The 10,893-nt window shown below is 53.6% G+C and overlaps 1 protein-coding gene across 1 annotated transcript; it reads left to right on the top strand.

Annotated features, from left to right (window-relative positions):
• Positions 1-2,527: 2,527 nt before the first annotated feature.
• GLMP (glycosylated lysosomal membrane protein) lies at positions 2,528-10,576 on the top strand. The gene is made up of 6 exons (XM_030542297.1): positions 2,528-2,639; positions 4,935-5,192; positions 5,753-5,953; positions 7,142-7,360; positions 8,249-8,526; positions 8,982-10,576. The coding sequence occupies exons 1-6, from the start codon at positions 2,529-2,531 to the stop codon at positions 9,148-9,150; spliced, it is 1,236 nt and encodes a 411-aa protein (XP_030398157.1). The 5' UTR covers position 2,528; the 3' UTR covers positions 9,151-10,576.
• The last annotated feature ends 317 nt before the right edge of the window (positions 10,577-10,893 follow it).

Genomic DNA, 10,893 nt, shown 5'->3' with positions numbered 1-10,893 from the left:
AATCTAAACTTGTTGATGGCCAGTTTATATCCATTTGTTCCTGTGTCCACAGTGGTCTTAACTTAAATACCATGGAGGGAGAGGAGTTATTTATCCCTCTGATGTATTTATAGAGAGCAATCATACCTCCACTCAGCCTTCTTTTGATTAGACTGAACAAGCCAAGCTCTTGGAGTCTTCTCTCATAAGGCAGGTTTTCCATTCCTTGGATCATCCTAGTCTCCCTTCTCTTCACCTGCTCCAGCTTGAATTAATCTTTCTTAAACATGGGAGACCAGAACTGCACACGCTATTCCAGGAGGTCTCCTCGTGGCCTTGTTTAATGGTACTAACACTTCCCTGTCTCTACTGGAAATACCTCGCCTGATACTTCCCAGGGCTGCATTAGCCCTTTTCACAGCCGCATTACACTGCTGGCTCCTAGTCATCCTGTGAACAACCAATACACTCACATCTTTCTCCTCCTCTGTTGCCTCCAACTGATAAGTCCCCAGCTTATAGCAAAAATTCTCATTGTTAGTTCCCAGTTCATGCCTTTGCACTATTTAATGTCATCCCATTTCTATTACTCTAGTTTTAAACATCACCCAGATCTTCTCAACTGCCTCTGAGGATCTAGGCCTACGTTCCCGCAACCAGAACTTCGGCCTTACCTACACGTGCTGCTTAGTGCACTACGGGAAGCCGCTCAGATACTGTGGTGATGAGGAGTGTGATATAAGAACCTCTGTAGAATGGAGCAGACATAAGTTGCAGCCATTTAACTATAATCTTAAAACCGATGTAGCTAAACCAATGCAAACACCCATGTGGACGTACTTAAGTCAGTTTACAGCTCGCTACGAGCAGTTTAGCTTGCATCAGTTTCAGTTAAATCGGGGCCACTTGTGTGTGCAGACAAACTGGTGTTGTCCTTGCTGAATAGAACAGTCTTCACATTCCCATAGAGAAGCTGATGGACGGAGATTCCTCTGCTGTTATACCTTGACAATGAATAGGTGGCTGGTGGCCTGAGATCACTGCCCACCACCGTGATCTTGTCTCATTGTTTCCTTGTGCATCCCTGTCTGGCTGTGTTTACCTGGGGTTTCTTGCCTTATGCTTAGATTGGAAGCTCTTTGGGCAGGGACCATCTTTTTGTTCTGTGTTTGTACAGCACCTTGCACCATGGGGTAGGCTCCCGAGCTGAGGCTCCCAAGCACTGCTGCAATGTCAGTAATACATAATAATAGATTGTGGTAATGTGAAACCATTGAAAGGGGAGATGTGGGAAGTTGTTAGAGAAACTAAGTCCCCCTTTCTCCCAATAAAGGTCTTATTAACTGCTCCACAGTTCACCCTCTATTTGTGCTGCAGCTACTGAGTTTCTGCCATGAAAATCTTAACAGAATGTATGCGTGGCAGCAAGGTCAGTATGTTTGTCTTTTGCCACCTGTATGTGGCACAGCTGTGGTGTTCCAGCCCAGAGGTGGCTGCATTTCAGCTAGGTGGGGAGTGATCCCTGCAGATATACAGGGTATGTCTACATGGCACAGTAAAGCTGGGCTCTGACTCAGGTTTGAGCCAAAGCCCCCCACCCTTCCTTCTGCAAACAAATCAGTCTGACTCCAATCAGCAAGGGCCCGAGCCCTGCAGTGACTTGGATCCGAGCCCTGTCATTTTGCAGTGTGGATGCAGCTCGAGCTGCAGACCCGAGTCAGGAGGTCTGTGCAGTGCAGTGTGGATGCAGTAGCACAATCATGATACCCAGGTCCAGCCACTGTAAGTCCAGGTTTACAAGGCAGTGCGGATGCTCAGCTGTAGTCTTAGAAACACCCACTCCACGAGCTTGGGTCCCCAGATCCGGATTTACAATGCAGTGTAGACATACTTGCATGGGCCTTGTGGGAGGCAGGCTGGCTGCTGCACCCTCATGGAGCCCCACGTGTGGACTGAGCCCAGGCTCGGAGCCCTAACGAGCTGGATCAAAGTGCTTTGGGATGACAGATGTCAAATAAACCCCAGATCATTAACTGTATGTGAAAAGAACAGGAGTACTTGTGGCCCCTTAGAGACTAATGAATTTATTTGAGCATAAGCTTTTGTGGGCTACAGCAAGACGATATTTGCACATACAGAGAACATGAAAAGGTGGAAGTAGCCATACCGACTGTAAGAGGCCAGTCCCTTGAGATGAGCTATCGTCAGCAGGAGAAAACAAAACTTTTGGAGTGATAATCGAGGTGACCCATAGAAGGTGTGAGGATACTTAACACGGGGAAATAGATTCAATTAGTGTAATGACCCAACCATTCCCAGTCTCCGTTTAAACCTACGTTAATTGGATCTAATTTGCATATTAATTCACATTCAACGGTCTCTCTTTGGAGTCTGCTTTTTGTTGGTGTAAAATTGCCACCTTCAAGTCCGTCACAGAGCGAGCTGGGAGGGCCCCCTTCTCGGGCAGCGGCTCCTTTAAGAGCAGCCGGGCCTGCCCCTTTAAGGCGGGCCGGCGCACGTGAGCGGAGAGTTGCAACAGAGTAGCGAAGATGCTGGGGGGAAGCGGGCTGCTGCCACCGCCGCTGCTGCTGCTGCGCGGCCTGTGGCTGCTGGGGAGTTTCTCCGGGCTGCTGGCGGCCGCGGGGGGCTATCGGAGGCAGGTGAGCGGGGGCCCCGGGGGCTTTGCTCGGTCGCTGCAGAAGCAGGTTTCGTGGCTGTAGCAATGTCATGGGTCTGTCTGGGGTCTGGCCCAGGGACACCCGTGCGAAGAGGGGAACGCGCAGCCTGGGGGGCTCGGCAGAGCCGGGCGGGCGGGGAGCTGCAGGGCCTGGCTTTGCAGGCTGCTTGGATTCATTCAATTGCTTCTACCTGCAGTTCCCCCCCCCCTTCCCCAGATGTTGTTGGCTGGGGTCTTTCTCTCTGTGCAAGCGCCTTGTCCTGCCTTCCGTTTGCGGGCATCTTGCTGCAGCCCCCGCCGAGTCCCATCAGGGGAACCAGCTGCCCTGCTGTGGGGGGTGGAGGGGCGGGAGCTGGCTCGCCAGGAAGCTGGATTCTTACCCTGGCCCAGCTACTTCTAATGCTCCTTCCCTACAGCTGGGCCAGAGAGGAGCCTGGGAGTGAAATAAACCAGAGGCCTGTAGCTTGGCAGCTCCAAATAAGCAGCTTGAAGAAATTGAGGGGGGGGGGGGTCAGAACCTTGCTAATGGCACCGCATGGGGGCCTGCTCAGTAATAATTGAGGGTGTGTCCTCAGTGTGGGGAGGATAGGGAGTGACTAGCTCAGGCAGACCCCTGTCAGCCCCGGGGGGGTCCCAGCAGATGAGCTCAGTATGGCAGTGAGTGCTGGGGGGAGCTTGTCCTGCAAGTGTCTGGAGGTCCTGTTCTTGGGGTATATTAGTTCCTGGGTATAGTTCATGAATAACCCCCTTTGATGGCCAGCTCTCAGCCCTCTCCTCCCAGCGCCCTCCTGGCTGTCAACAGCAGTCTGCTCTCCCCAGCCGGCCTCTCTTGGTGACTCGCAGGGAATGACTCTTGTTAGAGAGAGTTTCTGTCTTTCCCTGACATGCCCTGTCAAAGCAGGAAGTGGAACTGCTGAGCTGGTTCCTTTCCAAGCTAGCAACTGTGGGGCTTCTCCTTCTGCAAAGCGCTCTGGCTTCTTGGGACTTTCCTTTTTAATTTAATAAAGCCTGGAAGAAGGGAAACTTCATCTTAGATCTGCTCTACCTAGTCCTGCCTTGGGGGGTGGGGATGAATTAGATCAGCCCTTGAGATCCCTTCCCGCCCTCGTTTCTGTGGGTCTATGAAACACTGTGCTTGTCCCAATATAACTCTGTTAGGGGTGTGATTGATTTTAACTTATTTGATATATATTTTTTGTTAGCAATATTGTTATACCAGTACAACCCTCTCATTGTGGCTGCAGTTATGCTGGTGTAGAGGTGCCTTGTATTGGTATCACGTATTTTCCCTTCCCATAGAGGAATAGTTAGACATCATCCCATTTATACTGGTGTGCTGCCTCCACGCTTGTATGGCTTCAGCTATCCTGGGATAGGTGAAGTGGTGCAACTTTTTTGTGGGTTTCGACAAGGCTTTATGATGTGTCTGGGGAGTTTTTGTCATCTGTCCCATGTAATCAGAGCATTGAAGCAAGACCAGCAGCAAACCTCTAGATTCTTCCATTTCCCCAGCATCAGAAAGAAACTGAAAATCTGTTCTTCCCTTCTCTTGGTTATTGAAATTCTGCTCCTTTTGGTCAGATACTTTGGTCGAAGCGAAGCACACAACGAAACCGGAGACTGCTCGATGATGGAGCTCTGTCTAGATGGCTTGGATGATTCAATGGGTCTCTTCCAACTCTTAATATCTGGAGCCTTGTGCCCCAGACTGACAATATCTGGGGCAAAGCTGATGGAATTAGGAGAAACCTTCTTTTACTGGGTTTAGTATCTGTGAGGTCTATTGTATTAAAAAATGCAGCTGTGTTTGTTACGATGGAATTGTACCTCATTCCTGTAGGAGGAGAGGGAGTGAAGCCCTGTCTGCCAGGGAAGGATGGTCTAGTGGTTTGGGGGTGAGCCTCTGGTTTGGGAGACATGGGCGCAGTTCCCAACTTGGCCCCAGACTCCTTGTGTGATATCAGGCAAGTCGCTTAGTTTCGCTGGGCCTCGGTTTCCCCCCATCTGTAAAAAGGTGGATACTTTGCTACCTCACAGCAAAGGTTGTCTCATGCCTAGATGCTGTGGCAATAGGGTCCCAGACAGGCAGCCTAATGGGCTGATATAATGCAGAGCTCCGGATCCCCAGTGGCCCTAAGGAGTCCAGGGCTGACAATCCTGGTCTAAACTTGTCCTGCCACTGCCCAGCAGGGCACGTGCTGAGCGGAGCCTAACGAGCTCAGGAACGGTCTGTGTGTGTGAATAATGCCCTGCCCACGCTCTGCCTCCCATCGCCCAGGTGACCCTGCAGGCCATCCCCGGCTTGAACAGCTCCTCCACCAACCTCCTGCACGTGCGGGCCGTGGGCCAGAACGACACCCTGCACTACGTGTGGAGCAGCATCGGGGCGCCCACCGTGCTGCTGCTTTACACCCAGAGCGAGAGCAGCGCCCTGCGCGTCAACTGGACCAAGCTGCTCTCAGCCTCCCCCGCCGGGGCCATCTGGATCGAGCCACCCGGCAGCGTCGTCTACTCCACGGCTATCGTCTTCACCAAGGTCGGGGTGGGGGTGGTGAGGGAGGCTGGGTCAGAGTTGAAGGAGCCACCTACTTAGCTTTTGGCACAGCTGGTCCTAGAAGGTGGCCTCTGGCCCTGCCACATAGGGCATCCGGCTGCCCTTTGTTCGTACCCATTTGCTGCCTGATGTGAGGCTGTCCCTACACAGCCTTCTCCAGTGCGCTGTCCCCTATCTGCTTCCTGGGGGGTGGGGGTGCCCACCTCTTCCCTTGGGGTGGGAACCCTGCTGTGGATGCAAGTTGGGGAAACTCTGCTGCCTCTTAGCCTGTGTGCTGTGGCTTTAAATTTCTGGCAGGAGGCAGCTCCTTCCTGGGGGGCAGGTGAGGGGAACAAGCCCCAGTGAGCATGTGGGTGGGATGGAAGGAGAGGGAGGGGTTTGCAATGGAGGGTGCCTCCCTCAGTAGTCAGGGGAAATAGGTGGAACAGGCATGGTGCCCTGCATTGCCTAGGGGCTGGGCTCAGGTGTGCATGTGCAGGGGGGAGGTGGTGTTTAAAGTCTCTTCCAATGTAAACTGAGGCCCTTCTCCCTCCTGCTTCCAGGTGTTCGAGTACAACGGTGCCAATGTGTCGGCCCTCTCCAAGGGGCAGGAGGAGCCGTTCTACCCCACCTACGACCTGGCTGGCTTCTCCTGGCAGAGCGTGAACCGCACCGTGAACCAGACAGCCCTCACAGCCAGGTTCCAGGGGGTGGACACCTCAGACCCCGGGGGGGCCTTTGGCAATGGCACCATCTCCTTTCAGGTGAGGCAGTCCTCCCCCGCGCCGCTTCCTTCCCAGGAGAGGAGTCCGCCACCACCCGCCCAAGGGGGTGACCCAATGCCCACTGGTGGGAGGCTTCCCAGGAGCTCAGGATTGGGCCCCTTGGGCATTCTTGGCTCTGTCCCCTCTGCCATTGGAGATATGCTACACACCCTCCATGCCCCCTGCCAGCCTCTTAGCTGCCTCTCCTCTGTTGCTGTCAACCCTCTCCCTGTCCTGTGCTGATCCTCTGGTCCCCTCCCCAGCCATGTTTGCATTCCCCAAACAGCATTCTTCCCCACGCCCACCCCCTTTCCCCTCACCTCTTCCTGATCAAGTAGGGGACAGGGCCTCTTCCCTGAGCTTACAGCAGGGCCATGGTTAGGCGGGGCTGCGTTAGGACCTGCTTCCTGACTGCCAGAAGCCACCCCCTAGTCTATCCTTCTGGGAATAGAATCCCAGGGTCATGGCTCCCAGTCTCATGTGCTGTAGTGTGAGCGCGTTCCCTGGAGGATGAGCCACTCCTCACTGGTTCCCCAGTGGCCTAGCAAGACCCAATGGTTTCTCGGACATTCTCCAAGCCCCCAGGACTGTTTGGAGGAGGTTCATAGATTAAGGTGAGAAGGGGCCATTCTGATCTTCTGGTCAAACCTCCTGTATAACATAGGCCAGAGAACCTTGCCCAGCAATTCCTTCATGCAGCCCATATCATCTCGGGGAGCTCGTGTGTCTCCCTAAGAGAGACATCCGGGCTTGACTGAAAGGCTGGAAGAGATGGTGAATCCTCCAGGGCTTTCGGTGCATTACTGTTATTCCAATGGTAACGCTGCTGGGCTGGGTAATCTGGCATAGTTTCATCACCGTAGGCTCCTTCTGGTCACTGTAGGGTGTATGGAGTTATAAGGGGTGTCGTGATGAGTCCCCCATATCCTTGCTGTAACACTTGTTATGGTAGCACTTGGTACCCGCCTAGTGCTGGGTGCTGCACAGACATGATGCAGTCCCTGCCTGAAAGAGCTAACAACCTGAATGGACAAGGGAGGGTGTGAGGGGAAACTGAGGCATAAAGAAGAGAAGTGACTTGCCCAAGATGATCCAGCAGGTCAGTGGCAGGGCTGGGAGCAGACCCCATGAGTTCTGAGTCCTGGCCTACTGGACTGTGCTATTCCTCTCCTATGCCTCTGCCTCCAGGTGACAGCCTACGAGCAGGGTGGCCGGGACGGCCCCCTCCCTTGCCTCCTGCACACCGCCAACAGCTCCAAAGTGGAGTTCATCATGGACAATGTGGCCCCGCGCGGCAACAGTTCTCGCTTCATGCTGGAGGTGGTCACAGTGGAGGAGAGAGGCGGGCGCAAGAGGCTTCAATCTGTGCGGTCCATTGATGATGAGTACACGCCCACCATCTTTGAGGTGAGGGCTAGGGAGCACTATGGTGCTGAAAGCCATCCAGCTGTCTAGACAGATGCTGGTTAGGAGCTCAGCTACCATGGTAATGGGCACCATTTAGGAGCCAATATAGAATAGAATGGGGAGGGAAGAGGCTGGAGTAGGAGTGAATATGATCCATGTTGGTGGGGCGGGGAGGGGATATCCCATTCTAATGGCTGACACATATATTGAAGGTAAGAGTCTACTACAAGTGACAGTGGGTGGAGTTCCTCCTTTAGCTCAAGTGGTAGAGGTGGAGGCCCTTGGTGCTTCATGGCCCTAGTGACCTGAAGAGGTGGTGATATTGGCAGGGGATGACACACCAATTTAAATCCAGGTTGGCTGGAAAAAGAAACTTCCTGAGAAATGTTGCTTGTTGGGTTGCAATTTCTGTCTTTGATGGAGACTTTCCAGCTGCTTTAATTCTTAAGCTTCAAATGTTAAGGTTAGCAAAGGGCCCTTCACCTAGTATTTATTCCCACGGTGTTTTGTTTATGGCTTCTACAACCTGCCTGTGCTATTAGCCTGCTTGTATGGGAGAAATCCAGGCACGAGAAAGTGAAGTCACTTTCCTGAGTCAGTGCCAGAGCTGGGAAAGGAACCTAGGAGTCCTGGCTCCTGGCGCTCAGCTTTGATCAGCAGGATGTGCTCTCTGGATTCTGTCCTGGGCACTGGAAGGAATACTGGCTCTCGCTTCCCCCACCCCCGCTATAACCATTAGATCATGCTCCCTCCCAGTGCTGGGGCCAGACCCCAGGAGTCCTGGCTCCCGGCTCCCTTGCTCCAGCGTGAAAGCAGTTGCTCGTCATGCCCTTGCTTCGTCTGCCCTCTTAATGTGTTGCTCTCTCCCCTCTCTCTGGGTGGGGGCAGATGGCCCAGCTGGTGTCAGAGTCCCACAACAACAGCATCGGCCCAAGCTTCTTCCAGTGGAAGACGACGGCATACGGCTCCAGGGAGGCCAGCCGGGAGAACGCCATCCGCTGCCGCTACCGCCCCCTGCAGACAGCCAACCAGACGCTGCCAGGGCCTAGCATCGCGCACGCCTACTTCGGGGAGGGCCTGGGGCTCAGCCACCGCATCGCCGCCATCAATATCTCCTTCGGCGGCGAGGATGGGGAGATCTACGCTGAGAAGGGCTACCTGAGCTGGTGAGTGGTATCTCCCCACCAGCTTCTACCCACTACCCCTGCAGAGTGCTAGGTGCTGCCCATGTGCATGGACGGTGCAGCTCCTGCCCTGGAGAGCTCCTGGCTGACAGCCTCTGGCTCCCTGCTGCTGCCCCCCTCCCCGTCCCAACAGGTCTGTGGCTTGGAAACGTCAGTCATTGAGCCTCACTTCTCCCTGCCCTCCAAGTAGCTTCCTCTGTCCTCTGCCACGGGCTACTTCAAACTCCCCCCAACTATCTCTGCACAGAGGGGAGGTGACTGGCTTGCAGGGCAGAGGCAGGATTTGAACCCAAGTCTCCCAAGCCCAGTGCCTTATCCCCAAGGCTGTCCTCTGTCCCTACTGCGGGGAGGAAGGGGGCCATGGGACTCGGCTCTTTGGCCCAGACCGGCCACTTCATCGCTGGCTAGCCTCTTCCTTTGCTCCCTGCCTCCCCCAGGTCTGCCTTGCTCGGCTTTGGCACGCCCCCGAAAGACGCCTTCTCTCCCCTCGTGATGACCATCGTGGCTGTGGCCATGGGTACCCCTGTGGTGCTGCTGCTGGCAGGAGGCCTTGTAGTGCTATTCGCACGGAGGAAGCGCCATTCCCAGTATCAGCCCATCAACTGACCGATGTGGGCAGGACTCAGAAACAGCTAGTGCCGGCAATGGTTCTCTCGCCAGACCCTCGGGCTCCCCTGAGGCTCCTGAAGTGGCTGCTCCTGGAAACTTATGTATTAACAGCCACGGTTACGTGTCCTCTTCTCTATCTCCACGGTCCTGACCCCTCGTCACTCCCGGCTCAGGGGAATAGTGCAATGATCTGCAGTCCTACCTCTGCACCCTGGATCCTGGCTCTTCAGCACTTGGCTTGGGGAGGTGGGAAGGAGACCCGCCCTGTATTCATGGCTGTTCGGCTGTCTGATGCCTTGAGGATGGACTGATCCACTTCTCCCTTACCCCCTACAAGTCGTTTAGAAGCAGTATCTGGCACTGAGGGTCTCCCCGAGGGCTCTAGAATACATTCCATGGCAGGGCTGGGATCCGGCAGGGCCTGCCTGAAAATGCCTCGCTTAAGGGGTCAGAAGCATTAGCAGTTTCTAGGCCAGTGTCGAGCTTCTCCCTTCACTCAACCCATCAGCGCACCTGACCCGGCATTCACAAATACAGACCCTTCCCATAGGGCACTCTGCAAGGTGCTACCCAGCTTCAGGTTTTAATTACTGCTCTTGTTTTAAACCAGCCAGCGAGGGATTGTGGCTCGACAGTGGGGTTGGTCGTGTTCACCACTGGGAGAAATGATCTTCTGTTTCCTTTTTTAAAAAGGAGAAACCACTAGTCGTCTTCTCCCTCAAAGGCTGGGTCACAGAAGGCAACGTGCCTTTGCTGTATAAATCGCCAGCTTGTGAGCAGATCAACCTGGTTACACCCCGCCCGTGCCACCCACTTGAGTATTTTGTAATGTCAGCAGTTCCTTGGCGGGAGAAGATGGTGTCACGCGGTTCTAACACTCTGCCTCGCTGGTGAGCATGCAGCAATCTGCTGCCCGCGAATTCTAACTGTACCAGGACGGCTAAAAAGTAGCCTTTCGCCAATAGGGCGGAGGCTTTTCAGAATGACGCATCCCAAGATCATTAGTTCAGTGTTAGGTGTCCAGCATGAGTCCCCTTAAAAGGGGCCAGATCTTTATTTCTTTTATCAGTGCTTGGCCCTGCCTGCAAAACAGGGCCTCCTTTAAGGTACCTCAGGTGGGGTGCCCAAAAAATCACCAGTCTCTTTTTGAAAATCTTGGCCTGAAAGCTCTAAATTCAGAGTGTCAAGCACTCCCCTCAGCTGGCAAGTTCCAGGTCCCGCTGCTGTTACGCCCCTATTCTCACTCTTGAGTTTGCTCAGAGGAGCCAGCTCTGAACATGTTACTTGAAATCTCACCAAGCACCCTCACTTTGCTGTATGTAATTCACTCTGTGGTTGAGAGGTGATCACAAGTTTTCTTCAGATGCTTCTGTCTCTTGATCTGCCTTTTGGACCAATTAAAGAACATTTTTTTTTAAAGACCTCTCTGCCTTTTGGTAGCTTTGTACATATGTAGGGCCAGGCTGGTGGTAAATGTATATTCAAGTGGTGCCTGGGGCCCCAGGCTGGCTGCTGTGTGAACAAAGACCATCCCTGCCCCACGAATTGAAATAAATGTTCATGTGTCCTGCTCAGCTGGGACAGACCATTGTGAGCAGCAAGACCCGGGGTCAAAGGGCATTCCAGCTTCATTGCAGGAACATCCACCAGGGATAATGGTGAAGATAGTACAAATTATTGAAAGGGAGTAAGTCTTTGCTGATGTCACTATTGGCTGGGAAACGAAATCCTAGTTTCTTT

The sequence above is a fragment of the Gopherus evgoodei genome, chromosome 24 (genome assembly GCF_007399415.2).
Source record: "Gopherus evgoodei ecotype Sinaloan lineage chromosome 24, rGopEvg1_v1.p, whole genome shotgun sequence".
Classification (NCBI taxonomy): Eukaryota; Metazoa; Chordata; order Testudines; family Testudinidae; genus Gopherus; species Gopherus evgoodei.
The sequence above is the reverse complement of the archived record's forward strand: the minus strand, read 5'-3'. Positions and strand labels throughout refer to the sequence as shown.

Bases quoted from the DNA above. Each gene is read 5' to 3' on its own strand.
- GLMP (XM_030542297.1), top strand. From the start codon at position 2,529: ATGCTGGGGGGAAGCGGGCTGCTGCCACCGCCGCTGCTGCTGCTGCGC. The intron at 2,640-4,934 runs GTGAGCGGGGGC...CCCATCGCCCAG, and splicing joins CGGGGGGCTATCGGAGGCAG to GTGACCCTGCAGGCCATCCC. The intron at 7,361-8,248 runs GTGAGGGCTAGG...GGGTGGGGGCAG, and splicing joins ACACGCCCACCATCTTTGAG to ATGGCCCAGCTGGTGTCAGA.